This window comes from Podarcis raffonei, chromosome 2, assembly GCF_027172205.1.
Source record: "Podarcis raffonei isolate rPodRaf1 chromosome 2, rPodRaf1.pri, whole genome shotgun sequence".
Classification (NCBI taxonomy): Eukaryota; Metazoa; Chordata; class Lepidosauria; order Squamata; family Lacertidae; genus Podarcis; species Podarcis raffonei.
In genome coordinates, this window is record NC_070603.1 from 106,285,175 (window position 1) to 106,311,931 (window position 26,757).

Sequence of the window (26,757 nt, forward strand, 5' to 3'; positions counted from 1 at the left end):
TGAAACAGAACATACCATCTCTTCAGTTTGCACAGGTTGGCATTATGGTGTACTGGCTATATACCCGGTACCATCATACTCAAGAAATAACTGTACTGAAAAAGAAAAGGAAAATAAAAGAAATTACTGTATCTAGTAATAGTAACACCGACTTTTTATTTTTGGGGGGCGTGGGATCATTACACAGGAAAATACAGATAAATATTATTACTCCCTTTTCAACTCTTTAGCAGGATATTGAAACAATGAATAGTTAATAAGTCATTACATCTGCATAACCAACGCTGATAAACTTTCCCTTGGAGAATATGTAGCTCATGGATTATTTACCCAGTTGTTGTGATGGGAAAATTTAGCTCCCTCTAATTTCCTCAGTAAGTGAAATTCCCATGGTGTTTATATATTACAAACATTGGTTTTGCTTGCATATTTGCATGCCCTTCTGACAGCAGGAAAAAACTGGAAAGTCTTACCACCCCAAGGCTAAAGTAAATCATTGATTGCATAAATTACAAGCCTACAATGGGTAAAGCTTTCACTTTACTCTCTGTAAAGTCAGTATGAATCCTACAATTCTTGTGCCCAATACAGTAGAGATAGTGACCAAAGTTCTTCAGGCTGCAATCCAAAATACAAGTAATTACCGTATTTTTTGCACCATAACACTCACTTTTTTCCTCCTAAAAAGTAAGGGGAAATGTCTGTGCGTGTTATAGAGGGAATGCCTACGGGTGGCATGCCTACGGATTTTCCTCCTCTAGAAACTACGTGCGTGTTATGGTCGGGTGCGTGTTATAAAGCGAAAAATACGGTAAGTGCTACTGAAATCAGTGGGAGCGGAGTTCTAGGGAAAACTTGAACAAGATCAGACTCGGGCCCGGCTCACCCATGAGGCAAGCTGAGGCAACTGCCTCAGGTGGCCGGATCCATGGGGACAGCAGATCTGACCTCCAATATATGCATTGCCTGCTGCTACTGCCGTGGTGGCAATGGCTTTGGCACACTCCTTGGAGGCTGGATCTGTCTCTTTCTTAGCACCCCCCACCAATGCCGCCTCTACAGCAACATCTTGGTCTCCCTCCCACTCCCAGGGAGGAAATGGTGGGGGCTGCCCTCTGGGGTCCTCTGCGCCCACCCAGCTTGATTCTGACCTGGCCCCTTCCCCTCCCCCATGACCTTTGATTCCCATTTCAGCTGTTGGGTAAGGTTGCTTTGATTCCCCTCCACCTTGTTCCTGGTGTAGATCTTCACTCACCCCCTCTTCCCTGGCCAGTGGATGTGAGCACCATGTTGTGGTTTGCCTCAAGTGCCAAAAGGTCTTGGGCCAGCGCAGATCAGGCTGTATGCAAAAGAACAAAAACTTATCAAAACTTAAGATACCACACTGCATCACTTCAAGATTGATTTACACTTCACTAGGAGCAAAAATGCCATTTGCCTACAGGCAAATCAATGGAGCACAAGAATGCTGGATATGGATTGAGTGAAGGTCCATGGGGCAATTTAACTAGACTGAACTTTGCCCCTCTCCAATATGGCGTGGAAAAACATGCTATAGCTTCTTCTGCCTTTATATTTTTTAAAGGAAGCCAGTTTGCACAACCTGTTTTGAGGGAATGTTTCAGACTTCTATCCTTTGAACTGTTGGAATGAGATTTCCTACCTCAATTTTGTTCTTTATGGGATAAGCAGAGGTTAGTAAATGGGGAGATTGCAAGCATATGTTCCCCCCACTTTCACCCAGTGAGAAGCAAGCTCAAAGCCACTTCTTAATTTTTGGAATATCATGGGCTGCCTGCCAAAACTCACTTTATTTCGCACACCTTTGTTCTGCCCTTTGTCGGGGTTTACTGCAAAGCGCTTTGTGTAACATAAAGGAAAAAAGAATGGGGATCCTGAATCACAGCGGCTAGGATTAATGGAATGGCTCATTAGGAACCTAACAATGTCATCCGATCCCCAATTTATGCTTGCTGGGTAAAGTAGGATTGCTCCCAAATCCCCATTCACACTGGCAATCAAAAAGGACACTTTTTGCAACAACTCTTCTGTCTGCGAGACACTGACAGTGCCACGGGGGATATGGGTCGAATGAAGGGCATGTTGATGGAAGAGCAGGAATCAGGATCCTATGCTTGGGTCAGATCTGCTCACACCCAGTTTGAATAATATCATGTCTGTATCTCTTTGGATTAGCCACTTTTTGTCTCTTGAATCAGACGTTTCTGTCCTTTGAGAGGAGCACCTTGCTCTGCCCCCATTTCTTTAATGACCACACAAGTGTCAGTTTTTTGGGGTGGCTTTGCATAAAAATTATGTGGACCACCTAGTTACACTACAGACTTTCATTTGTGTTCTAGCAGTTTAACTGTCATGGCTCCCCCCCCAAAAAAAAATCTTGGAAATTGGTGAGGTATTAAAAAGTCTGTTAGAAATTTCCTAGCCTCTCCCTCAATTCCAAGGATTATAAGTAGAGAGAATGAATATTAAACCAGCTTTGAAGCAACCAAATAGGTTTCATCTCTTTCTCTCTGACTTTCAGGCTGTAAGCTTATATACCCCAACCTGAGACTCAAATACCCCATTGGATTCAAAGGTACTTTTACTTCTGAATAGACATGCATGACCACACAGACATTATAATTGTTATCATCAATATTATTCTTCACATGAACTTTTAAGAGACTGTTCAGAGCTAGGCAACAGGCAAATGTAACTTTTGCTTTACAATTATATGCACTGACTTAACAATTGTGATTTTTGTTCCCTGGTGACTTGGCTACCATTTCTTTACACAGAAAAACTGGATTGCTGAGGTCTTAATATTCGGAGTAATGGGGTTTCCAGATTGTTTTTTCAGGGGATGAAGAGCCCTGAGATCTCTTGAAACAGCAACTGTGAGGGGTTTAGATCTTCCCGAATGGAATTTCTCTTGAGGAGGAATCCGATTTATTTATTTTTAAAAGAAAGCAGTTTCAAATAATAAATATGATGATGATATGTCGGTACATGTAACCCAAATCTGTGGTGCTTCAATCTTCTTGAGGCTCTGAAAAGACGGTGAGATTAGGAAAAACAAGATTGCCCACTCCCAAATGGGGAGTTTCGGCTGTGAAGAGAACGTGGAAAGGGGATGAGGACGTTTCCTGTGAGGGAGGCGATAACGTTAATTCGGTCAAGGAACTAAAAAATACTTATTTTTATTGAGGCGCTGCCTTTCGGGGGGGGGAGGTGGTGGGAAAGAGACTTGTGCGATATGCTTTGCGCGTGGACCACCATTAAAACTTTATATAGCGAGGATCCCTCGCTGCGTGAGGGAGAACCGTGAGGGAGCCTCTCGAGGCGTTTCGCCGGAGGAAGAGCGTCAGGCGCCTCTCGCGCGCTGCGCGCCCACTAAGTCAGGGAAGGCGGAAGAAAGCAAGGTCTGCTGAAAGAAAGGAGGAGGAGGCACGTTAGGTTTACAGTTAATGCCTACACGTCAGCTCCACACACCCAGGGACATTTCTCAAAGGGGAGGAGGAGCTGCATCAGCAGCCCAACTCCAGGAGGGGAAACGTGCTCCCGCCTCAAGTCCCTCTTGGTTTTACATTGGAACTTGGGGGCGGAAGGGAAGGGATGCGGCAGGTTGCAAATCATGCAGAGGCAGCAATGGTTCCTCCAATACCTTAAGCGCCTTTCAGGCACGAGTGACTTTGTAACAGTAGCCGGGGGTGTGGGGTATGAACCGTTCAGGGCGTCAAAAATAAAAATAAAAAAGTCAAAGCGACGCCCATGGGACCTGTCACAAAATGGTGCAGCGTGGTGGAGCCGCCTTGCAGAATCTTGAATTTCGTTTTCTGACCACCAGCCCAACCGACAGCAGCGTCCTGTGGCCATCTAAGCATCTATGCATTACTGTATTTTAATATTTTGTTGGGAGCCGACCAGAGTGGCTGGGGAAGCCCAGCCAGATGGGCGGGGTATAAATAATAAATAATAATAATAATAATTAATATTATCATTTTTTGCGAGGGGTGTTTTGCCCCTTAGTTTTTCCTTGTGGGGGTATTTTCCAAAGATGCTGATGCATGGGCATAGCCAGACTTTTTGTTTGGGAGGGTAGGCCTTTTGTTAGGGGAGGTGCAGAACCTCAGCTATGTCATTTTATTGATTTGTATTGATTTAGGTGGGGCAACTGCCCCCTGCCCCGCCCGGCTACACCCATGTTCTCATGTCGTCTTTTCCCCAAAGCATGCTGCTATCAATTTCCTCTCCTTTTGTTGGCACTATTTTGCCAGGGACACAATTTGCTATTGTAATAGGAGGGCACATGGGTCATAACTGAGCCCTGATTTTTCTGTGTGCATGCTAAGCATGTTAGCTTCGACACATTTTTTCAAAAGGCATGTTTTTCAAATCCAAATTTCTTTTTTCTTTTTCAAATATACGTTTCTATTCCAGGGCTTTTCATCTACCCCAGTTGGAGGAACTTGACACACCATATATTTAAAGCACATTGCCACCCCCAAAAATCCTGGGAACAGGAGTTTAAGGTGCTTGGAACTGTAGCTCTGTGAGGGGTAAACTGTAGTGTTTCATATGTACTGTGTATACAGTCATACCTCATGTTACGTTTGCTTCATGATACGTTTTTTCAGGTTGTGTCCTACGGCAACCCGGAAGTACCGGAAAGGGTTACTTCCGGGTTCCGCCGCTTGCGCATGCACAGACGTGCAAAATGATGTCATGCGCCACTGACGGGTTGCGTTCTATTCATTTTGCGAACTGGCCTCCGGAACGGATCCCTTTCGCAACCAGAGGTACCACTGTAAATGTGTTTTATATGTATTGTGAACTTGGGTGTTGTTTGTTGTTTTGTACCTGCCCTCAATCACTTTTCCACCCTCCATTACCCTTCTTGGTAGTGGCGCCCTCCCTCTGGAATGCCCTCCCTTCAAATGTCAAGGAAATAAAAAACTATCTGACCTTTAGAAGACATCTGAAGGCAGCCCTGTTTAGGGAAGTTTTTAAAGGATTGATGTTTTTGTTATGTTTTTAGATATGTTGTAAGCCACCCAGAGCGGCTGGGGAAACTCAGCCAGATGGGCGGGGTATAAATGTAACAACTACAACAACTACAACTACAACTACAACTACAGCAGCATCTTAAAAAAAGAAGAAGCCAGGAAATGAGTAACAGCATTATCAATTTCTATTTGTTAGAAAAAGTTGATACTGAGGCCTCTCACAAGACTAGTATTTGACTTGCATAAGGCTTGTGCAAGAGTAATTAAGAAGCCTTCCACAAGAGCTCTTTTATTATTTTTTAAAACAGCAGCAGAAGAAATCCTGATATATGGATTGTGATTACAGTTTCCTTGGTAACCCCACACATTTATTTTGTGGTGATCATGAGAGAATTGCTCTTCCAAATTGAAGGTGCCTTCAACATGTAGAAATCGGTGGAAATAGATGTCTTTCATTTGGTTTTGGGGACCTCCAGAAATAAAATGGCTGTAGGTTGTGCTCAGCTGAAGAACAAAGAGGATCAGATATGGTGACAGAAGCCACTCATCAAAATGTCACACCATACATGTGACAAACTGCCCTCCAAAAAAAAACCCCAAAGAAAAACCACAATGGCCTTCCCCATTGCCAATGTATAATGGGCTATTTTTACATATTGGATTTTCTGTGGGAAGTGAAAAATCTAGTTTACATGTAAAAAAACATCTATGGGCTGGCATTCTGATGAAGGTGACTTCATCTTGAAGCACCCTGTATTTCACTCCTGTTGATTTTTAATGCTGAGTGGCACTAGAATCTTGACAATAACAACAAAGCCAAAGCAATATATTTGCCTGGGTAGTGTCCATTCTTGAAGCAAGGTAGTCAGCAATTTACTTGGAGATTGTGTCTTGTTTTAAGGTAGTTTCTTCCACTGCCTAGCTTTCATGGCAATCGTGGGGGAAACAGTTGTTAAAATTGATGCCTTGATGAAACAGTGTATGAGAAGAAGAATGTACCACACTGCAACATTCACAATTTCTCTTTATGTTTTAACAGGCAAGTCTGGGAAATGAATCCAAATCTCTGGAATGTCAAAGAGATGTTTAGCACTCCTATAAAGATGGGGTAAGCAGGTTATTGCTGGCATTGTTATAGTAGCATTCTTGTGTCATTATCGTTGACAGTGCATAAATTCCAACCATGGGTTCCAATTCTGGTTTGGACGCTATAACTAACCCTAACTATAGTTTGGGCCTATAAAGCCTTAAACGGCTCAGGACTGCAATACATCAAGGAGCTCCTCCCTCCATATGAACCTACCGGGACCCTGAGATCATCATCTGAGGCCCCCTTCTTCATGCATCTCCTCCCATGAGAGGTCTGCAGGATGGCAACACAAGAACAGGCCTTTTCTGCAGTGGCTCCTCATTTGTGAAATGCTGTCCCCAGGGAGGTCTGGCACCTTCATTATGTGCCTTCCTCATCAACCAGGCGTTTGGTTGATTAACATGTTATACCCCTATTAAATGTGTTTTGGGGGGGGGTTATTGGTTTGTTATGGGTTTTTTATTACAGTGGTACCTCGGGTTAAGTACTTAATTCGTTCCGGAGGTCCGTACTTAACCTGAAACTGTTCTTAACCTGAAGCACCACTTTAGCTAATGGGGCCTCCTGCTGCTGCTGCGCTGCCGGAGCCCAATTTCTGTTATTATCCTGAAGCAAAGTTCTTAACCTGAAGCACTATTTCTGGGTTAGCGGAGTGTGTAACCTGAAGCGTATGTAACCTGAAGAGTATGTAACCCGAGGTACCACTGTATTGTTTTTATCAGGTATGTTGTGCTTTTATATTGTATTTTTATGTTGTGAACTGCCCTGAGATCTGCAGATGAAGGGCGGTATACACATTTTAATAATAATAATAATAAGTCAGTGGCATGCTGGGGATCATAGAATTGTAGAGTTGGAAGGGACCCCAGAGTCTCCTAGTCCAATCCCCTGCAATGCAGAAATCTCAACTAAAGCGTCTATGACAGATGGCCATCTAACCTCTGCTTGAAAACCTTCGAATGAATGAGAGTCTACAACCTCCCAATGGAGTCTGTCCCGCTTTCGAACAGCTATAATAGGAATACTACTACTAATAATAATTTTATTATTTATACGCCGCCTGACCGGGTTCTTCCTGATGTTTACTCGGAATCTCCTTTCTTGTAACTTGAAGCCATTGGGTCGAGTCCTACTCTCTAGAGCAGGAGAAAACAAGATAAAGAAATCTCCACATAGAAGAGCTCCTGCTGGGTCTTCGAGTATGGTTTTTGAACATTACACTGCTCAGAGCACTTATTTGTGCGTATCAGAGCTGTTTCATAATGTGCAGATTAGCTCTTAGTGATCTGGACAGCCTAGTGTCCTTGCTTTTAGAGAAATAAGGAATTGCTGCCTCTGTGAATTGGCTCGAAAAGCATTTCATTAGTCTAAATTAGAATTTACAATGCAATGCATGATTATGCAATCTGAAGCCCACGACCTTGTGATTTTTAAAAAAGGCATCTCTAGAAGTAGGGCAGACTGCATTTATATGGTTGATATGAGTAGTATTTAAGGTGACATGCAAATACATCCATCAAATGGAAGGTGATGTATAATTTGTTACTTTTTCTGAAAATGTCTGATCTTATATCATGCTACAAGAACACAGACATGGTAATATATTTTAATTTTACTTGAGGGGGAATATTAAAATGTGCGGAAGATACTGTTTTACCGCCAGATTAAATTATTCTAGGCTTTGCGAGCATTTTATCTCTGTAATTTCCCTTGTGCTGTTTACAGTACAAAGCTTATTATGTGGAAGGGCCTCTCTAGTCATGATGAAGACAGTGCTGAAATGAATCATGATGCTCAGAATACAATTTACTCATTATATAACTGTGGAGCTTATTCTACTGCATTTATGAGCTTGCTTGTAAGTTTTTCATTTAAGAAGTAACAGAAGAATAGGTTCTACATCTAGGATGTAGCAAAATACCCAGTGTTTTTCCTGTTGTAGACATCGAGAGAAAGCAGCGGCAGGGCAATTTATAAAAGTGAGAGGAGCAAAGTAGACCCATTTCACAAACTGATTAATCCCCTGTGTAACACTAGCACAGCCACGTGACAAATTTGGCCCACCGAGCATATGCTCTCTAAATTAACCTTCTAAAACTGTCACATAAATTTACCAGTGTACACACTAAATCCTCTGCTATTGTGCTTTGCTATGATGGCGGATGAGGAGGAGGATTAAAACAAGAAAATAAATTAATAATTTATTTGCCAATTAAGGGAAATGTACTCACGTCAGGCAGGCGAGTTAATAGAATTTTGTAAGGCAGAAGGAGTCAACAAAGCCAACGGAGAACAGTGTGATTAATTTTCTCTGGCATGATTTACCGTTTATTTAAACACATGCTGCTTAATTGTGTTACCATCTAGTAGTTTTCAAGGTCTGTTTTTTTACACAAGGCTTGCTAGATTCATATCTAAATCAATTTTAATGTTTTCTCCCAGTGTAAGGATAGCACAGTTATATAGGAAGACTCATAAGGGGGCATCAGAACCAGTGGCTCTCCAGATGTTGCTGGACTCCAACTCCCATAAGCCACAGCTAATATAGCCAGTAGTCTATAGCCAGATGATGGGAGTTGTAGTCCAGCAGTATCAGGAGGGCCGCAGGTTCCTCACCCCTGATTTAAATACAGTGGTCTCTTGGGTTAAGAACTTAATTCGTTCAGGAGGTCCATTCTTAACCTGAAACTGTTCTTAACCTGAGGTACTATTTCTGGGTTAGCAGAGTCTGAAACCTGAAGCGTATGTAACCTGAAGCGCATGTAACTCGAGGTACCACTGTACTGTATGATGCCCTCAGGAAGAATCTGCTCCCTCCCTATCTTTCCCCACCACTTTTTAAGATAAATAGTTATTTGAATCAGGCAAACACATATGACATAAGGCAGCTTGTTCACACTATGATCATCATGGGAGTCAATCAGAGGATGACATGCAGGATGGATGTGGAGTAATGTGGGGGAAAAAGTTGGGGAGGAGCCCGAAGATGGCGGCTGTAACAACTTCTCCTTCATTAACCCTCCGGATTACAAACCTTTTATAGCCTTTTATAGCTTTTTACAGCCGTCTTTTTAGCTGTTTTTATTAGACTTTTAAATCATTTTACCTTTGTTAGAAGTTTTAATCGTTTTACTTCTATGGTTGGCCAATATACGTATCAACAAGGATATTCAAACCTTCTGCTGATTAGTAACGCCGCCTTGAAGACTGAGTTACGTTGAGCAGTGGAGGAGGAGTAGCAGAGGAGTTGCGTCCAAAAAAGATAAGTTCTCTTTTATCTCCGTTTTCCTCTACTTTGAACCACCGTAGTTAGTGAGACAGCGGCAAATGGGTCATGGCAAGCGACCAAGATCTGCTGAGAAAGGTTGTTCACCTCCAAGAGTAAAGCAGTCAAAGCTTGAACCTCCCCCACCATCTACTAACAATAACAGCAAAACGGAGCAAGTAATTGTTCCTGCGGTCGAAACATACAACCGCTTCTGGCCTCTGTATGATCAAGGAGAGTTGGAAAAGCTAGCTGATCCAGCGGGAGATGGAAGCCATAGGGAAGCCCTCCTCCCTGACACCTTAATTACCCCTCCGTCACCGAAACGGGAAGCATTAGGGCAAATTGCCCATGAATTAGTACCTGATTAAATACAACTGGTAATCAGGACTTTAAGCTTCATTTTCAAGGAATTGGAGGGGATTTCTTTGTCATTGAACAAACTTTCACGGGCCCTTCTGGCTCATCTACCTTCCTCAACTGAGCTATCTAATTTGCATCAATCTCCTGTGCAGCTTGTAAGTGCCTTAAAGAGACAACTTGATCAGAAATCTCTCCTTAAGGGCCTAAGATGCAGGCTGCCACTGCTCCAAAGGAATAAGCAATCTTTGATTTTTCAACCTAATAAAATATGTTTATCCATTTTTTCCCGTGACGCCCCCAGTCTTAGGTGGAATAACCTGAGGATGGCTAAAGGGTACCTACGTGATTTGTTAAATATTCCTTTTTTCCAGATAGATCTTATATCTGTAGCACCCCTAAATGCCACGCCCTGGCCAAGGAAATTTATGCTCTCCTTCCAGTCTGCAAGGATCCCACATCTTCTTGCAAGACAAAAAGACCGGCTGGCACCCTGGGAGATTGTAACAACAAGAGTCTTTAAAGACACGAGTGTTAAACCTCTTTTTGCCAACATCTTAACTGGCAATGAACGCTCGTTTCCCTCTTCTGTTCCTATAATAACGGGAAAAACACCTAGCCGGGTATCCCCTGTTCCACCTGCGACCCCAAGTGCCCATCTAGCTACGTTGAGGAATGATCCAATTGCAAGCGGAGATTGGAATATCCCTGAAGAGAGAAATCTTATCTCCTCTTATGGAAAACTCCCTTCAGAAGAACAGCAGGCTATTCTCAATAGATTGGATCTACTCAAACAAAGACTCCTATCACAAGGGGACCCCTCTATACCGATGAGAGAGGAGAGCAGGCGCTCCACGTCCCACACGGCATCTCCATCAAATGCCTTGATAATTTCTCAACCTGCTACCTTGTTACCCCCTACTGATCTGAATCAGCAGTCACCTGTTGACCAACAGCACCATTCTACCGTGGAGGAAGTCGATAAACTCAATACTCCCGTCTCAGACCTTATGCCCAATCAAAATATGGAAGTTGATGACTCCTTTGCCTCAATGCCTGAGCTAGAATCTACCCTGTCTGAAGATCACCAGGAAATGACTATGCATGCACCATCCTCATGTTCATGTCCCTTAATACATCTGCGTGATAATTCTTCTCCATCTGCGCAGCAACTACAAGTGATGGCTGGAACACCTCTGAGCGCTACCCTGGTTAAGACTGATAACTCTGACGGATCTACCAGTGTAGCCCATCAAAGACTTGTTACTACTCACCTCAATGAACTGCATCCGACCTCACCAACTTTGCCTGATTCTTCCTTCCCGGCAAAGCCCTTCCTGTCTGTTAATGTTACCAAATCATCGATACAATTAACACAGAAGAAGACCTTATCCGCACAAACTAAAATTACCGATTTCCTTATGGGTCCTCATTCTACCCCCAAGAACCCATTAAACAACTCAAAGTGACAATTACCGGGACAGCACAAGGACCCGACATTATCAATACTTAGCTGGAACATTGCTGGTTGGAGAACCAAAAAATCAGACCCCGAATTCAGGAAGTACATAAATTCATTTAAAATCATTCTATTCCAAGAAACATGGGATGAGGAAGAGATTACCATAGACGGCTTTGATCTTCTAACACTTCCGGCCTCCCCTTCTTTGAAAGGTGGACGCCCCAAAGGGGGTCTTTTGATTGGGATCTCACTCCAACTTCGCGCCAAATTCACTCTGGTACGGGCTTCCCCGCCTTTTGCTCTATCTGGACTGATCACAGAAGGGAAGTCCTCATTACTAATTACTAATGTTTATCTCCCCCCCGAAGGCTCAGCGCCTGATCTTGATTGGAGATGGGAATCATTTGAAAATCACCTACTGTCATGTCATACCAAATGCCCTAACTCGTACTCCTTAATTGGGGGAGACTTTAATGCTCGTATTGCCACAAATTGGGACCTACTAACCAAGTCCAAATGGTGGACTCCCCCATGTTTGGACAATTTTGACTTGGAACATGCCAGAATTAGAACTTCAAAGGACAACAGAGTAAACAAAGCAGGAGTGACCCTTTACCAAATGGCCATTCGCTTGAATCTAGTATTTTTGAACGGCACCTTCCCCCCCGATATACCGGGGGAGTTCACTCACCTGGGACTAACATCTAACAGTGTTATCGATTACTTCTTGATCTCCGCAAATCTGGCCGTTAATGTACTTTCCTTCCAAGTTGAAAACCAACATTTCAGTGATCACCTCCCAATAGTGACCACTTTGTCATTGTTCCGGTGCCAGAACGACAATAAACACTCAGTCCTTCTGGAAACCTCATCATCGATCAAAATAAGAGGGATCAAATGGTCGGAGGCTGTGGCCCAAAAATACCAGGTTTTTTTCCATAGGGAAATCACTGCCTACTTACCTCAAATAACTACTGATTTACAAGATTCCAATTCGGTTTTGAAATTTTTTAACCTTCTTATAACAAACCTTACCACTTTTTTTACATCACCTCCTCAAAAGGCGAAAGTGGCGTATTGCAGTGCTGGGGCCCCTTGGTTTAACACCTCTTGCAAACAAGCAAGATCCCTTCTTCGTTCCATCTATAATGAATACAAAAACTCTAATGCCCAGGCTCTACCATCCTCCTATTTACAAGCCAAAAGAGCATACAAACAGACTTTAAAGCTGGCCAAACGCGAGTGGCATCAAAAGCGTTGGCGAGCCTTGATTGCGGCCTCGAGATCCCGCAGACCACAGGAATTTTGGGCTCTGATAAACAAAAGAGGAAGGAAGTACCCACTGACGATTATCCCTGCGCCCACATGGGAACAATTCTTGAGTAAATATTTCTCCTTGGCAGAGGAATCCAACTCACCCACGGAATTCCGAGCCGACCATCTACCTTTGTGGCCCTCCACCGACCCAGACCTGATAATGGACTTGATATTAGATCTGAAAACGGGCAAAGCCCCCGGGCCGGATCTAGTCCCTGCTGAGGCTATTGTTGCGCAACCGAGGTGGTGGGCTGAAATTCTGGCCAAAGTCTTTGATGCAATTAATTCTACGGGGCTTATCCCTAGGTCATGGAAGGAGGCCGTGATCGTGCCAGTCCATAAAAAGGGTCCCCCTGCTGACCCGGAGAACTATCGGAACATCAGCCTTTTGTCTATCATCGGGAAAATCTATGCAAAATTTTTGCTGTCTAAGCTGTCCCATTGGGCAAACGACTCAAATTTGATTGGCTATGAGCAAGCGGGCTTTAGGAACAATTATTCGACCTCTGACCATATGGTAATCATGTATCATCTTGCCAGAAAATATTCTGCCCCGAGTCGGGGACGCCTATGTGTCGCTTTTATAGACCTAAAGGCTGCCTTCGACAGTATCCCAAGAAACTGCCTATGGAAGAAATTAGAGAGATGGGGCATAGATAGAAGGCTGTTATGGCTTATAACCCAATTACATCATGGGTCGTCGGCTAGAGTGAGACTCACACCGGCGGGAAACCTATCCAACGAGGTCCCAATAAATAGAGGTGTGCGCCAAGGCTGCATTTTGGCCCCACTCCTCTTCAACTTGTTTATTAGCGATATGAAGCTCTTTCTGAATGAGTCTCAAGCCAACATTCATGCCCCCCGCCTAGCTGATTTTCGCTGCCCTCTGTTCCTATATGCCGATGATGCAGCGATCCTTTCCTACTCTAGAGTTGGTTTATGCAGAGCTCTAAAGATTTTTGCGGCTTATTGCAAACTTAACCATCTGACAATTAATCATGGGAAATCTAAAGTCCTGGTCTTTTCCAGGTCTCGGAAAACTTACAGCTGGAAGTTAGATGGAGTCCAATTAGAACAGGTTTTCAAATTTAAATACCTGGGAGTCTTTTTTCATTACAATCTAAGCTGGAAGCCACAGATACAGTATTTACTAAACAAAGGGAAAACAATACTTTATACTCTACTCCAATTTTTTGCGGCCGACGGAGCCTCTCACATCCCTTCTGCATTGAAGGTATACCACGCAAAAGTGGTCTCCACCCTCTGTTATGCTGCCCCGCTCTGGGCCCCAGAGTCCAATTTAACATCGCTGGGGACATTGCAGAATCAGTTTCTCCGTCGCCTTCTGAAACTCCCCATGTGTGTGAGCAACGCAGCCATACGTCTGGAGTTAAGGATTGCATCATTGGAGACTGTCATCTGGAAGCGAGTCTTTGGCTATTGGCTGTCCAGCTGGCATAGGCTTCCCGACCATTACCTTTTTCAGTGCCTCTGGCGGGACGTCTTTGTCAACCCGTGGGTAGGAAAAATCCATGCCAAACTTCTGAGCATCGGAATTTCCCCAGCGGACTCCTTAAAGATGAACTTACGCTCAGCCAAAAGCCTTATTGAGCAAAGATTAGCGGACATTGAAAATCAACACAGCCTCGCCAGGGGTGGGGGTGTCTGCTCCCCCAGGTATCACGGAATAACCCCACCACTTGGCCTTCCATCATACATGTCATCTGTTTCATCAGTACCACACCGACTTGCATTTATTCGGGCAAGGTTCAATGTCCTTCCATCGAACCAGCTGAGCCACAGATTTTCCAAGGGTTTGGTGTCTCCGCTATGCGTGTGTGACGGGGAAACTGTTGAATCTCTTTCACATATAATGTTCAACTGTCCCCTACATAGCATAGCCAGGACTAAATTCCTGGGTCCTGCTTTACTGCGCTTGGTTGGCAGGCCTGTTGAGTCACACGCCGCACTGCTTTTGCAGGATACAGATCCTTCTGTAACTCTGCAGGTGGCGAGATTCCTGAATGCGGTTATCTCACACTCAAAAACCACCAGAAAACAACAACAACATCAAAACTAATCGGACTGTTATGATGAGAGTGCATGTCGGATTTCGTCTTCAGTTTTCCTTTTTCTGTGATCCGTCCCTTGGAGCTCTCCTGGCCCCAAGCTGTCATTTGGCTCTGCTCAATGGCCCACCCTTGCATCGTGGTGTTCACCTTCTGTTGTCGGATATATCGGTTTTTATGTCTCTGTGTTTTTATGTTTGTACATATTTTATGGGCTATTAGCCGTAAATAAATTAAAGTAAATGTGTGGTGATCAGGGCAGAGAATTAAACTTCAGGTCAGGTCCAGTCCTGTGATACAACTTGATGAGAGCACTGCCTGCTTTTTTTTATTATCATGAACTGCCCTTGTAGGCAGTGATTGCAGAAACACCATTCCAGGGCAAGAAAAGGGCCTCAATGACAGAGGATGGAAACGTGAAAAGTGCTAGCAGGGATGCTAGTGCCTGAACCACAGATGGTGTCAGAGGAGGCCAGATCTCCCCCAGGCAAATAGAGTGCCCTCTCCACTGTCCCCTATTGCTGGACTTTTGTGCTTACTACAAAGGAAGATACTTTTCACATACTGAGAGCCTGTGTGGTGTCATGGTTGGAGAGTTGGGTTAAGACCTGAAGCTTGCTGGGTGACCTTGCACCAGTCTCTGCCTCTCAGTCTAACCTACCTCAAAGGTTACAGAAAGGTAGCCGTGTTGGTCTGCCATAGTCAAAACAAAATTTTTTTTTCCTTCCAGTAGCACCTTAAAGACCAACTAAGTTAGTTCTTGGTATGAGCTTTCAAGAAGTGTGCATGCACACGAAAGCTCATACCAAGAACTAACTTAGTTGGTCTTTAAGGTGCTACTGGAAGGAAAAAATTTTTTTGTTTTGACTACCTCAAAGGGTTGTTGTGGGGATTAAAAGAGGACAGGGAGAGCAATGTATGCCGCCTTGAGCTCTTTGGAGAAAGAAGTGTGATATACAGTGGTACCTCGGGTTACATACGCTTCAGGTTACACACTCTGCTAGCCCAGAAATAGTGCTTCAGGTTAAGAACTTGGCTTCAGGATAAGAACAGAAATCAGGCCCCAGTGGCGCGGCAGCAGCAGGAGGCCCCATTAGCTAAAGTGGTGCTTCAGGTTAAGAACAGTTTCAGGTTAAGAACGGACCTCTGGAACGGATTAAGTACTTAACCTGAGGTACCTCTGTGCAAGAAATAAATAAATTTAGAAAGGTGTGTTCCATATGGGATAATGTTAGCCCTAAAAACCTGTTTTTTTCGGGGGGGGGGCAACATAGTGGTGCTGTCAGTTTAGGACTTTGAGGCAACTGTCCAGGGTTCCACTCAGCAGAATTAGCAAAGTTAATTGCACTAATATAGCGCTGAATGTGAAGACAGGAGTGCCTGGCGTGCTCTGGTCCATGGGGTCACGAAGAGTCGGACACGACTAAACGACTAAACAACAAGCACTGAATGTACAAATCTAAGGCTCTTTCTCTCACCAAATCCCTATTCCTGAAGCCCCAGAAGAACATTCCTCACCAACAAGAATTGCTGCTTCACCAGGGATGGAGGTGGTATAGCACTGTACATAGGAGCTTTCTGGATCAGGCCAGTATCCCATCTAGTCCAGCATTCTGTTCTCACAGTGGCCAACCATATGCCTATGGGAAGCCTGCAATCAGGACCTGAGCACAACAACACATTCCTCCCTCGTATGTTTTTCAGCAACTGGTATTCAGAAGCATGCAGCCTCCAACCTTTGCATATAAAAACTGTTCTGCTCCCTTCACTAGCCCTCAGGGTGACCTGAGGAAAAAGAAATCTGGGGCGGCAAGTAAAAGGTCAGGCTGCTTTAAAACCAAGTGTCAGTTTAGTCCAGCAGTCTGTCACTAACAGCAGCCAGCTGCCTCCAGAATCTCATAGGCAGGTGATGGCCTCTTTGTTGGAACAGAATATGTAGTTCTGGTGTACTGCATTGAAAAAGGCTGACCCATACTGTATGTTAAAACCACGCTGATTAAATGAAGGGAAGAATTTTTATGTGAATCCATTGTGACTTTTATCAAATATCAATTTCCATTACTAATGTAGGATGGAGGGAAAGTGCACAGTTGTAGGTGGTATTCAATCCCTTTTTAGATGTAATTTGTGCATAGCATAGAGCTTTGTCTGCATCTGGTACACAGCTGAGTTCATAGTCTGATGTTATTAAATTTAAAACAACATTTGCATATTTATTGCATTTCTGCAGTCATATGCTTCCCAGTCATTTTTCTGATGTGTCAGTACTCCTGTTCCAACATGGCTGGCATCCTATAAATAGCAAAGATTAAAAGCAAAAGTGCTGTTTTGTTGGAATAGGGCCTCTGACATCAAATAAGCATGTCGGTGTTTGAGCTGCAACAGAAAAGCACGATCTGAAAGGATGAAAAGGGAATGATCTGGCAAGCCTAGTAGAAATCAATCCTCAAAATGTTCTCTAAACTAGGGGATAGCTAAGGACACAGAAGTAAAAGAAGAAACTTACTTTTTAAACATGTAGATTTAAATGAATAGCTTTGTTATATGCAGTATGCTAGGGTTCTAAACACACCAAAGGCTCATACCATGGGTCTTCAAATAATTCTGATGATTTTGAAGAAGTTGCAGAGAGAAAACGTGATACTGGGGTTCAGAGGCTCCAAAGATTCAGCTTTACTCATTCTTGCTCCGGTGGGGAAGAATAATACTGCTGCTGATATTAGCCCAGTCCAGAACTAGGACTAGCCCTGTCTAGGATGATTGACAGAGTAGCAACATAGACCCCATCTGCCCTATCCATTTAAAGCTATATCATATCACTTTAACCAGTCACATCTTCCCCCAAAGAATCCTGGGAACTGTAGTTAGTTAAGGGTGCCAGTAGTTTTTAGGAGACCCCTGTTCTCAGTAAGTCACAATTCCCAGAGCGGTTTGACAGTCAATCCCTCTTCCCAGGGAATTCTGGGGATTTCAGCACCCCCCAGTTTTCTGACATTTCACCTATAACCTTTCTACACAACTGTAAGCTCATTTTAAAAATAAATAAGATTTTCAGGATGATGCAGGATTCACTGCCTGTTTCCAAAGTTCTGTCCTTATATAGAATTGTAAAATACAAGTGACCTAAGGCATAAGTAATAACAAAATAATCAGTTACATCAAATTTGCAGTTACAGATAGGTAGCCGTGTTGGTCTGCCATAGTCAAAACAAAAAAAATTTTTTCCTTCCAGTAGCACCTTAAAGACCAACTAAGTTAGTTCTTGGTATGAGCTTTCGTGTGCATGCACACTTCTTCAGATACAAATTTGCAGTTGCTGCTGAGAACTCTTGACATATTTTCCACTTCTGTTCATTCTCCTCATGTAATTTCAACCAAAACCTCAGACATTTAAATTTGTTGGAAGAGGGGAATGATCAATTGTATTACTAGCAACATAAAAATGTTATTTCTGAATGCCATGAGAAGAATGATACAGGCCTTAAATCAATGATACTTAGGATTCCAGGTTTTGTGGCTTATTTCTTTCTGATGAGTAGTGGAAGTTCCTCTGCTTCCAAATGAACATTCATCAGGATTGCCAAGCATTTAATACTGTTTTGTTATGGAGTTTAGGCAGTTTTGGGCATGATAAAGAACCAAATATATTTTGGCTGTGCTGTATGTTTTTCATATCTTGTCATTACTATTTTTTACACTTCCTTTCTCTGTTTTCCTGTTTCAGGCCTAACAAACCATTGAACTGGACCAGTGATTACAGCAGTATGAGTGACTCTCAGTTCCTTTTTGGTTCCCAGTTCTGCCCAGAAAATTCACAGTCAGCACTGACCCCACTTGAACTGAAACAAGACAAAAGTTCACAGCAAAATTCTCAGGATGTGAGTCTGATGTGTAATGTTTCTATGCTGGTAATTTTCTGCCTTTGGGGAATTAGTAAAAATTGAACATTATATAGAGTTTGTTATTACACTGCTTCCTGCAGAAGCTCTATGTGGCATATTAACCTCACAACAAATGTGGCTGTGTAACCCATGACAATTTATTTCTAAAACCAATGGAGCCTGAATCTATGTAGTCCACATGCAATCTACATCTATTGCATATTTTCTACCCCCTGAAATACACCTCTTGAGAAACTATTTTCATTCTGAAAATAAAAGCTCATTGCAAATTGATTTTGCTTTACCCCACAATACATCCATCCCAGAAAAAGGGTGCATTTTTAAGTTCAGAATAGAGTAGTTGCTTTGGAAGACGATCATCAGGCATCCGCACAACATGACCAGTCCAACAAAGTTGATGTTGAAGAATCATTGCTTCAACACTGGTGATCTTTGCTTCTTCCAGTACACTGATATTAGTTTGCCTGTCTTCCCAAGTGATGTGTAAAAATTTTTGGAGACACCGTTGATGGAATCTTTCAAGGAGTTGGAGATGGCGTTTATAAATGGTCCATGTTTCACAAGCATGTTTCACAAGTAAGGTTGGTAGCACAATAGCTTTGTAAACAAGCATTTTGGTTTTCCTGCGAATGTCCTCAAACACTCTGGACTTCAATCGGGAGAAAGCTGTGCTCCGCCTGGAAACCAATGTCCCCACTGTGGAAGGACATGTGGATCCAGAATTGGCCTCCACAGTCACTTATGGACTCATTGTTAAAACCGTGTTTATGGAAGGCAATCTTACTCGGCTATGAGTGATCGCCAAAGAAGAAGAAGAAGAAGGATGACTGTATACCAATATCACAATCACTACTTCCTTCTTCATTACCTGGGACACATGCAGGGAGAAAAAGGCATGGAATAACCCAATCAAGGGGAGGGGTTTCAAATGTGGGAGACTGAGTAAGCTGCTTTGGGGTGCAGAACTGTGCCTAGGGCGTGCGGACCAAGGAGACAGAGGAAGGCCTGAAGAGATCCTGATGGACTGGAAATTTGCTTGAAAGGAATAAGGTGTTACTATACTGGTGTTGGGTTAAAAGTGTAATTGTGTTTTATTATCGGTTTTTGATTATGTGTCTTCTAATGCCTTTGCTAACTTGTTTGTTACTTTTCTACAGGGAACTTGTATTTTGCTGTTTGCTTGTATATCTTGGAACAGATGTGTGGGGTGTGTGCAGATAGTTAAGAGCTTGGGGAAATAGGCTGTATGTAGAGACCCTTCTAATCCCTGGATCCAGAAAGTGTTGAAATATAAGACAGGCTAAGTTCTTGATGAGGTGATCACCTGGGTGATGGGCCATTAAGAGAACAAAGGAAAAGGGCTCTGTGTGAGTTAGCAAATGGATGGGGCTCCTCCCTCAACTAGAAGGAAAAGGCAGAGTTATTACAGTGATATGAGCTAGATGAAAAAGAAGCAAGCTGGAGAGAGGCAGAACAAGGTTCGATTTCTGTTTGAATCGAAGGCTATGAGAGAAACAAGACAATTTTAGGGTGGTAATGCTGTGAACCCCTCTATTATAGGCTCAGGTTGTAAATATGTGTAAATAAAACATATATCATAAAGACACCACAGACAGTCTCAGCTGTGCCCCAATCCTAAACCCTAGGTGAGTACCTGGAATCCCTGGAATTTCACACAGCTCAGAGATTGGGGTGGTGTGCAATGCTACAAAATAGTTGCTTCTCTGATACGGCTAGAGGCTACTTCTACGTAAAGAAGTAGACTTCTGTAACCATATCCTTAAGTTGATGGGGACTCACATGCAAATATGAGCTCCATTGGGACGAAGGCCAGGCGTCTCCAGCTAAACCCAGTAGTTGGAAGTGTGTGCATCTGTGTAGCCATTTTTTGTGCTGTTCTGAATAGTGTGCCATTTACAACTCATTCGTCATTTTTCACTGAAATCACGCTTAAATCAGGGTACAGTGGTGCCTCGCAAGACGAAATTAATTCGTTCTGCGAGTTTCTTCGTCTTGCGGATTTTTCGTCTTGTGAAGAACGGCTATTAACGGTACTTAGCGGCTTTAAGAAAAAGGAAACAAACTCGCAAGAACTCGCAAGACGTTTTCGTCTTGCGAAGCAAGCCCATAGGGAAATTCGTCTTGCGAAGCGACTCAAAAAACGGAAAACTCTTTCGTCTTACGAGTTTTTCGTCTTGCGAGGCATTCGTCTTGCGAGGTACCACTGTACATCCTCAACGGTCAAAACAAAAAAGAAATCTAGAGCTCATCCAAACTTCCACTTTTCTCAAACTCTTTCCCTGGGGTAAAAGCTGCTTTTTAGTGCTGAATTGGAGTAAACATCAGTGAGGTTTCTGCAGATTGACCTTTGGTCCAATTTAGTGCTAAATAACACGTTTTCCCTGGGACAACAGTGGGGCAAGCGGAAAACTGCCCAGAGCTGTGCTTTCTAAGTACAGGACAAGCGGAAGTATGGACGAGCCCCTAATGTTCGAGATTCAAAAGTACATTGTGGTCCTGTCTGTTGTCCTGATACTTGTTGCCCCATCTGCACTTTGTAAATGGATTTTCCTACATTTTTGAAGATGAAAGAGAGTAATCCAGCAGGATAGGCTTTCTGCTTAAATTGAAGATCAAGGGAGTGAGGTTTTCATTTTCTTCTACAGTGGTTTGGTGGATTAAAAGCAGGCCTTTTCTTCCTGAAATGCCAACAACTCATAAGAACATAAGAAGAGCCTGCTAGATCAGCCCAGTGGCTCATCTAGTTCATTATCCCGTTCTCACAGTGGCCAGCCGGATGCATGTGGCAAGCCCACAAGCTGAGAGCAACAGCACTCTCCTCTTATGTACATGCTTTTTAAAAATGAATTGGTGGTTTAGAAAAAGGAAGGAAGGAAGGAAGGAAGGAAGGAAGGAAGGAAGGAAGGAAGGAAATAAATAAATAAATAAATAAATATAGATGCTTTACTCAAAGTGGTTCTGCCTGGAGATTCCAAGGGATTGAGTTGAAGATGTTTTGCATCACAAAGCTATAGCCCTTGCTTTCCTTTTCATTTTTACTGAATTGTATTTTAATATACCATGTGTTAGCTGCTATGAAATATTTCTGACTGAACAGTGGAGTAAATCTTTTTGAAACAAATGTACTTCTCTGAAAAAGAGGCTGCGTTTCCCAGTGAAAGTGTAGTTGCTATAGCCTGGGTCTGTCTTTTATCTGTCTTTCTGTTAATGCATGTTAAATATTAGCACATGTTGTCTCTCTTTCTCTCAAAAACAGAATGAGCCCAGTATTTTTGCCAAATACCAGTCTAAACCACAGCTCTTTGCAGGGGATGGAAAGGAAAAAGGACCATTTAGTTTTCCAGCTGGAAGATTCAAAGGTGTATTGGAGCAATTTGAAGAGAATAAGAAAAAGATCAAGGAAAAACACGATAAGTAAGCAAACAGCTGTGAAATCAGTTGACTCTCCCTTCTGTTGAATACAATTGTGTATAAGTCCTACAAGATTTCCACCCCCCCATAAATATCATTGCAGCTTGGCTAAGAAACTGTTTAGTAGAGAGGTCTCACTCCCACACTGACAGCTGTTGTTGTTTAGTCGTTTAGTCGTGTCCGACTCTTCGTGACCCCATGGACCAGAGCATGCCAGGCACTCCTGTCTTCCACTGCCTCCCGCAGTTTGGTCAAACTCATGCTGGTAGCTTCGAGAACACTATCCAACCATCTCGTCCTCTGTCATCCCCTTCTCCTTGTGCCCTCCATCTTTCCCAACATCAGGGTCTTTTCCAGGGAGTCTTCTCTTCTCATGAGGTGGCCAAAGTATTGGAGTCTCAGCTTCACGATCTGTCCTTCCAGTGAGCACTCAGGGCTGATTTCCTTCAGAATGAATAGGTTTGATCTTCTTGCAGTCCATGGGACTCTCAAGAGTCTCCTCCAGCACCATAATTCAAAAGCATCTATTCTTCGGCGATCAGCCTTCTTTATGGTCCAGCTCTCACTTCCATACATCAGTACTGGGAAAATCATAGCTTTAACTACCGGTATACGGACCTTTGTTGGCAAGGTAATGTCTGCTTTTAAGATGCTGTCTAGGTTTGTCATTGCTTTTCTCCCAAGAAGCAGGCATCTTTTAATTTCGTGACTGCTGTCACCATCTGCAGTGATCATGGAGCCCAAGAAAGTAAAATCTCTCACTGCCTCCATTTCTTCCCCTTCTATTTGCCAGGAGGTGATGGGACCAGTGGCCACTGTCTTTGTTTTTTGGATGTTGAGCTTCAAACCATATTTTGTGCTCTCCTCTTTCACCCTCATTAAAAGGTTCTACTGTTAATGCAACTTCACCACCCTCTCTGCAGCAGATCACATTGTGCACCCAGCATGGTGCAGACAGAAAGCCAGGAGTGGTCATGGGCTGATGTGGCTCAAGAGCCAGTCACTGCATCTGGCGGATGCCCAGGGGCAGGATCAGCAGAAGGCCTTTAAAGGGTGCCACCCCTGGCTATAGCAGCTCTCTTCTCTTTCCTGTTGCCTGAACTGGTGCTTCCAAATTACTACTATTTTTGGATGGGATCCAATCACATACTGGCAAATTCAGGTTGCACAGTTACATTTGATTGAGAGGTCTTGCTCAGCAAACCCACTTCCCTGAAAGATTGGACTTTTTGCAGCAAGTGATGGGAAAACGCACTGGAAATTGTGAGGTATCACTTGCTCAATGCAACATCATCTAACCCCCCCTCCACAAATCGGGGTGAATGCTTACTAAATAATCAGTGTCATCAAGCCTACCCAAATCAAGATGAGTACTGAATAAACTGGTTGTCTGAAAGCATTCTCAGTGGAAAAGCACTCCTTTTTCAATGTGGGTTTGGCTTTCCCTCCATACATAAAGCATAAAGATTGTGCTGTGTAGGCTACTGCTTTCTGTGTTTGTGCTGCTGGAGGATTTGATCCCCTGGCTACAATGAGCCCTATAAATGTGTGTGTGCTTGTGTGTGTGTGTGTGTGTGTGTGTGTGTACTGTGATAGCCATTAGTGTCCTCATCTGCTACATGGGCTAGTAGCGATCTGTCTTAAGTTGCTATGTGACTTTTGTGGATTAGATGGAGCCATTCAATACATCCAGTCCCTCTGGAAAAATATATATATTGTGGACATGCCCTAAAACATTGAGAACATAAGAAGAAGAGCCTCCTGGATCAGGCATGTGACCCATCTGGTCCAGCATCTTGTTCTCACAGTGGCCAACCAGATGTCTATGGGAAGCCCATTAAGATTCTAAGCAACTGGCATTCAGAGGGATACGACTTCAAACTCTGGAGGTGGAAGGGTGCTAAGGACGATCATTTCGATGCAGGTACGATGCAGTCGTACCTTGGATCCCGAACGCCCTGGAACTTAGACGTTTTGGCTCCTGAATGCTGCAAACCCACAAGTGATTGTTCTGGTTTGCAAATGTTCTTTTGGAACCCAAGGGTCTGACACAGCTTCCATGGCTTCTGATTGGCTACAGGAGCTTCCTGCAGCTAATCAGAAGCAGCGATTTTGTTTTCCGAATGTTTTGGAAGTCGAATGGACTTCCGGAACAGATTCCATTCGAATTCCAAGGTACGACTGTATAATGATCTTAATCTCAGGGTCATGGGTTTGCACCCCACGTCAGGCAAAAGATTCCTGCATCGCAGGGAGTTGGACTAGATGACCCTTGTGGTCCCTTTCAACTCTACAGTTCTATGATAATATGTCCTGCACAGCACCATCCAAACACAAATGTATGTTAGTCTGAACAGGGAATTGGCTATATAGCAGATCCTCTCAAGGGAAAAATGAGAGTGTACAATGTTTGCCTTAGCCTAATAGGCATTAACTTTCCATCTGCTCTTTGTCAGGAGGAGAGGAGTCTGTCTTGTCAAGTTCCATTCGAGTGAATTTCGGGGGCAGGGAGGAATTTTCTAACAAAAAAATGCAGAGAAATGCCTTATGGCTGAACAAAAGCACTGCTACACTAGTCTTTACATTTTGATTAAAAGTAGGCCATGATTAGAATGATTGGTATGTTTTGAGGGAATGTGTTTTTAAAATGTATACCTTTATCATATAAACAAGCATTTTAGAGCTGTGTGTTCTACTGATATTGCAGCCTCCCTATGGCATTCTTTAATACATGCTTTGTTAGTAAGAGAGGATTAGGATGGACCCCAAGAAAAACCACAGAAGTTTTTCCCCCCTTCAGCAAGCTATGTAATAACTTCAGAACCAAGTGTGAGGGATTTCAATGATTTCCCCCCTGTGGAGTGATGAATAATTCCAATTTGGTACATATTATGTTCAGAAAAAAAGATGCGAGAAAAATATGAAAAAAAAATGTTTGTGTGTTCTTGTAGGAAAGCTACATTTTGATGGAAAGACTTCAGGCAATTGTAGTTGCTCAAATGATTATCTCTCCTCTGACAAAATACATTAAAAAGCTTCTGATAAGACAACCATTGAAAATCTATTGGGAAACATTAGCCAGAAGCAAATTAAAAGCAAGATCGACAACCATCTGATTTTATAAACATTTAGAGAAAATTCTAAATGCAGATTTATTGTTTTAAAAAACAACCTTACGCAATTTCTTCTTGTTCTGTCATAATCCCCTTATCTAAAACATCATCCCTTATCATTATCATCTACATCTGCAAAGAATTGTTGCCTTTGAGCTTTGTTCTCTCAATGTAGGGTTCCCTTTTGGTTTTTCTGAGCCCACATATAATGCAAGAGCCATTATTTTCCCCCTACATGTGGCAAGTTCTAACATATGCTTGACCACTTTTGATTGGATTTCACATGGGCAATTCTCATCTACCATTCCTGCTATCTGAAGTTACGTGTCTTGTTCATTATCACCCCACCTCCCACCTTTCACGTTTCTCCCCACTTCAGCTACTGATCTTGTTGCTGCTTGCAGAGCTTGTGCCTATACAGTGGTACCTCAGGTTAAATACTTAATTCGTTCCGGAGATCCGTTCTTAACCTGAAACTGTTCTTAACCTGAAGCACCACTTTAGCTGATGGGGCCTCCTGCTGCTGCTGTGCCGCCGGAGCACGATTTCTGTTCTCATCCTGAAGCAAAGTTCTTAACCGGAAGCACTATTTCTAGAGTCTGTAACCTGAAGCACATGTAACCTGAAGCATATGTAACCTGAGGTACCACTGTATACCTCTCTGTTGCGTTGTCAGCAACCAGGGCTGAGCAGAAAGAAGTCTCTGTGAGGCCATGCCTCTTTTATGCCACACAGAGCAGCATTGCAAAGGATAACTTGAGTACTAGCCCTTTGCTATGATGTAACAAATACAAATCTGGAACTGTATTTGGCATCTCTCAATTGCTCCTGTTGAAGATGTTGTTCTTTCTTAATCAGGGACAGGGAACTGGCAGCCCATGGACCAGACCTGGCCTGTGGCATCTTTGGATCCTACTCACAGCCTCAATGCCAGTTGCGCCCGATTAAAGCTTCTCTCCTCCCCCAAGCCTAACAACTGTGTAGATGGGGGTGAAGTTTGTAGAGGGGGGAAATGCAGCTGGAGAGGAAAAGGTTAACATTCTAATGCACACTGCAGCCTTATCCCCCAAATGCTTCCTCTCCTGCCCCCCCCAAAGGAAGAAGCTGATTAAGATTATATGTCATTTTAAATGTGTTTTTGGGAGAGGGGATTGTGGAGGTCCGTCCCCCCCTTTTGTTCTTGTTTTTGTTATGTATTTTGTGTTTCTTCATTTTGTGTTTTTATGCTGTGAAGCAGCCTGAGCTCTTTGCATGAAGGGTGGTTGGTTGTTTGGTTGGTTGGATGGATGGATGAGAGAGAGAGAGAGAGAGAGAGAGAGAGAGAGAGAGAGGGAGGGAGAGATGCTGGCCTTCTGCTCTGGCACTGAGCAACACAAAGGAGGACATTTAATTTAAGTCAGTAGTCTTCAACCTTTCCTGACCCAAGACCCTCTTTTAACCCAAACAAGGATTTGGGAACCCAGGCCTTTCTTTTTAATAATATATTTGTGTGGTGGCAGTGCTGCTGTTGTGACCCACATCCAGTAAGTACTGGGTCCCAGCACCCCAGTTGAAAGCCAGTGTTGTGGGAACACTGTCCCTTTAACTGGGTTGTGCCTAAGTGCATCATGTGAGACTGGAAGGCCCCTCTGGGTAGCAGAATGATTAAGCAACAGGTAAGCTATGGCTTTCTATAACAAAGGCTCCTCATCTTGTAAATTATAAAGTTTATCAAATGTTTATGGACACCTCTCTCCTCTAC

The 26,757-nt window shown here is 43.2% G+C and overlaps 1 protein-coding gene across 7 annotated transcripts in view; it reads left to right on the top strand.

Moving 5' to 3' along the window:
• Positions 1-617: 617 nt before the first annotated feature.
• IHO1 (interactor of HORMAD1 1) overlaps positions 618-26,757 on the top strand; it is a 50,364-nt gene continuing 24,224 nt past the window's right edge. The window contains exons 1-6 of one of the 7 annotated variants that reach the window (XM_053378481.1): positions 618-636; positions 2,543-2,596; positions 4,441-4,532; positions 6,046-6,114; positions 18,294-18,447; positions 21,749-21,906. In XM_053378481.1, the coding sequence (XP_053234456.1) occupies positions 6,059-6,114; positions 18,294-18,447; positions 21,749-21,906 (368 nt within the window). In that variant the 5' untranslated portion in view covers positions 618-636; positions 2,543-2,596; positions 4,441-4,532; positions 6,046-6,058. The other 6 variants (XM_053378478.1, XM_053378480.1, XM_053378484.1 and 3 more) reach the window with 6 other exon arrangements.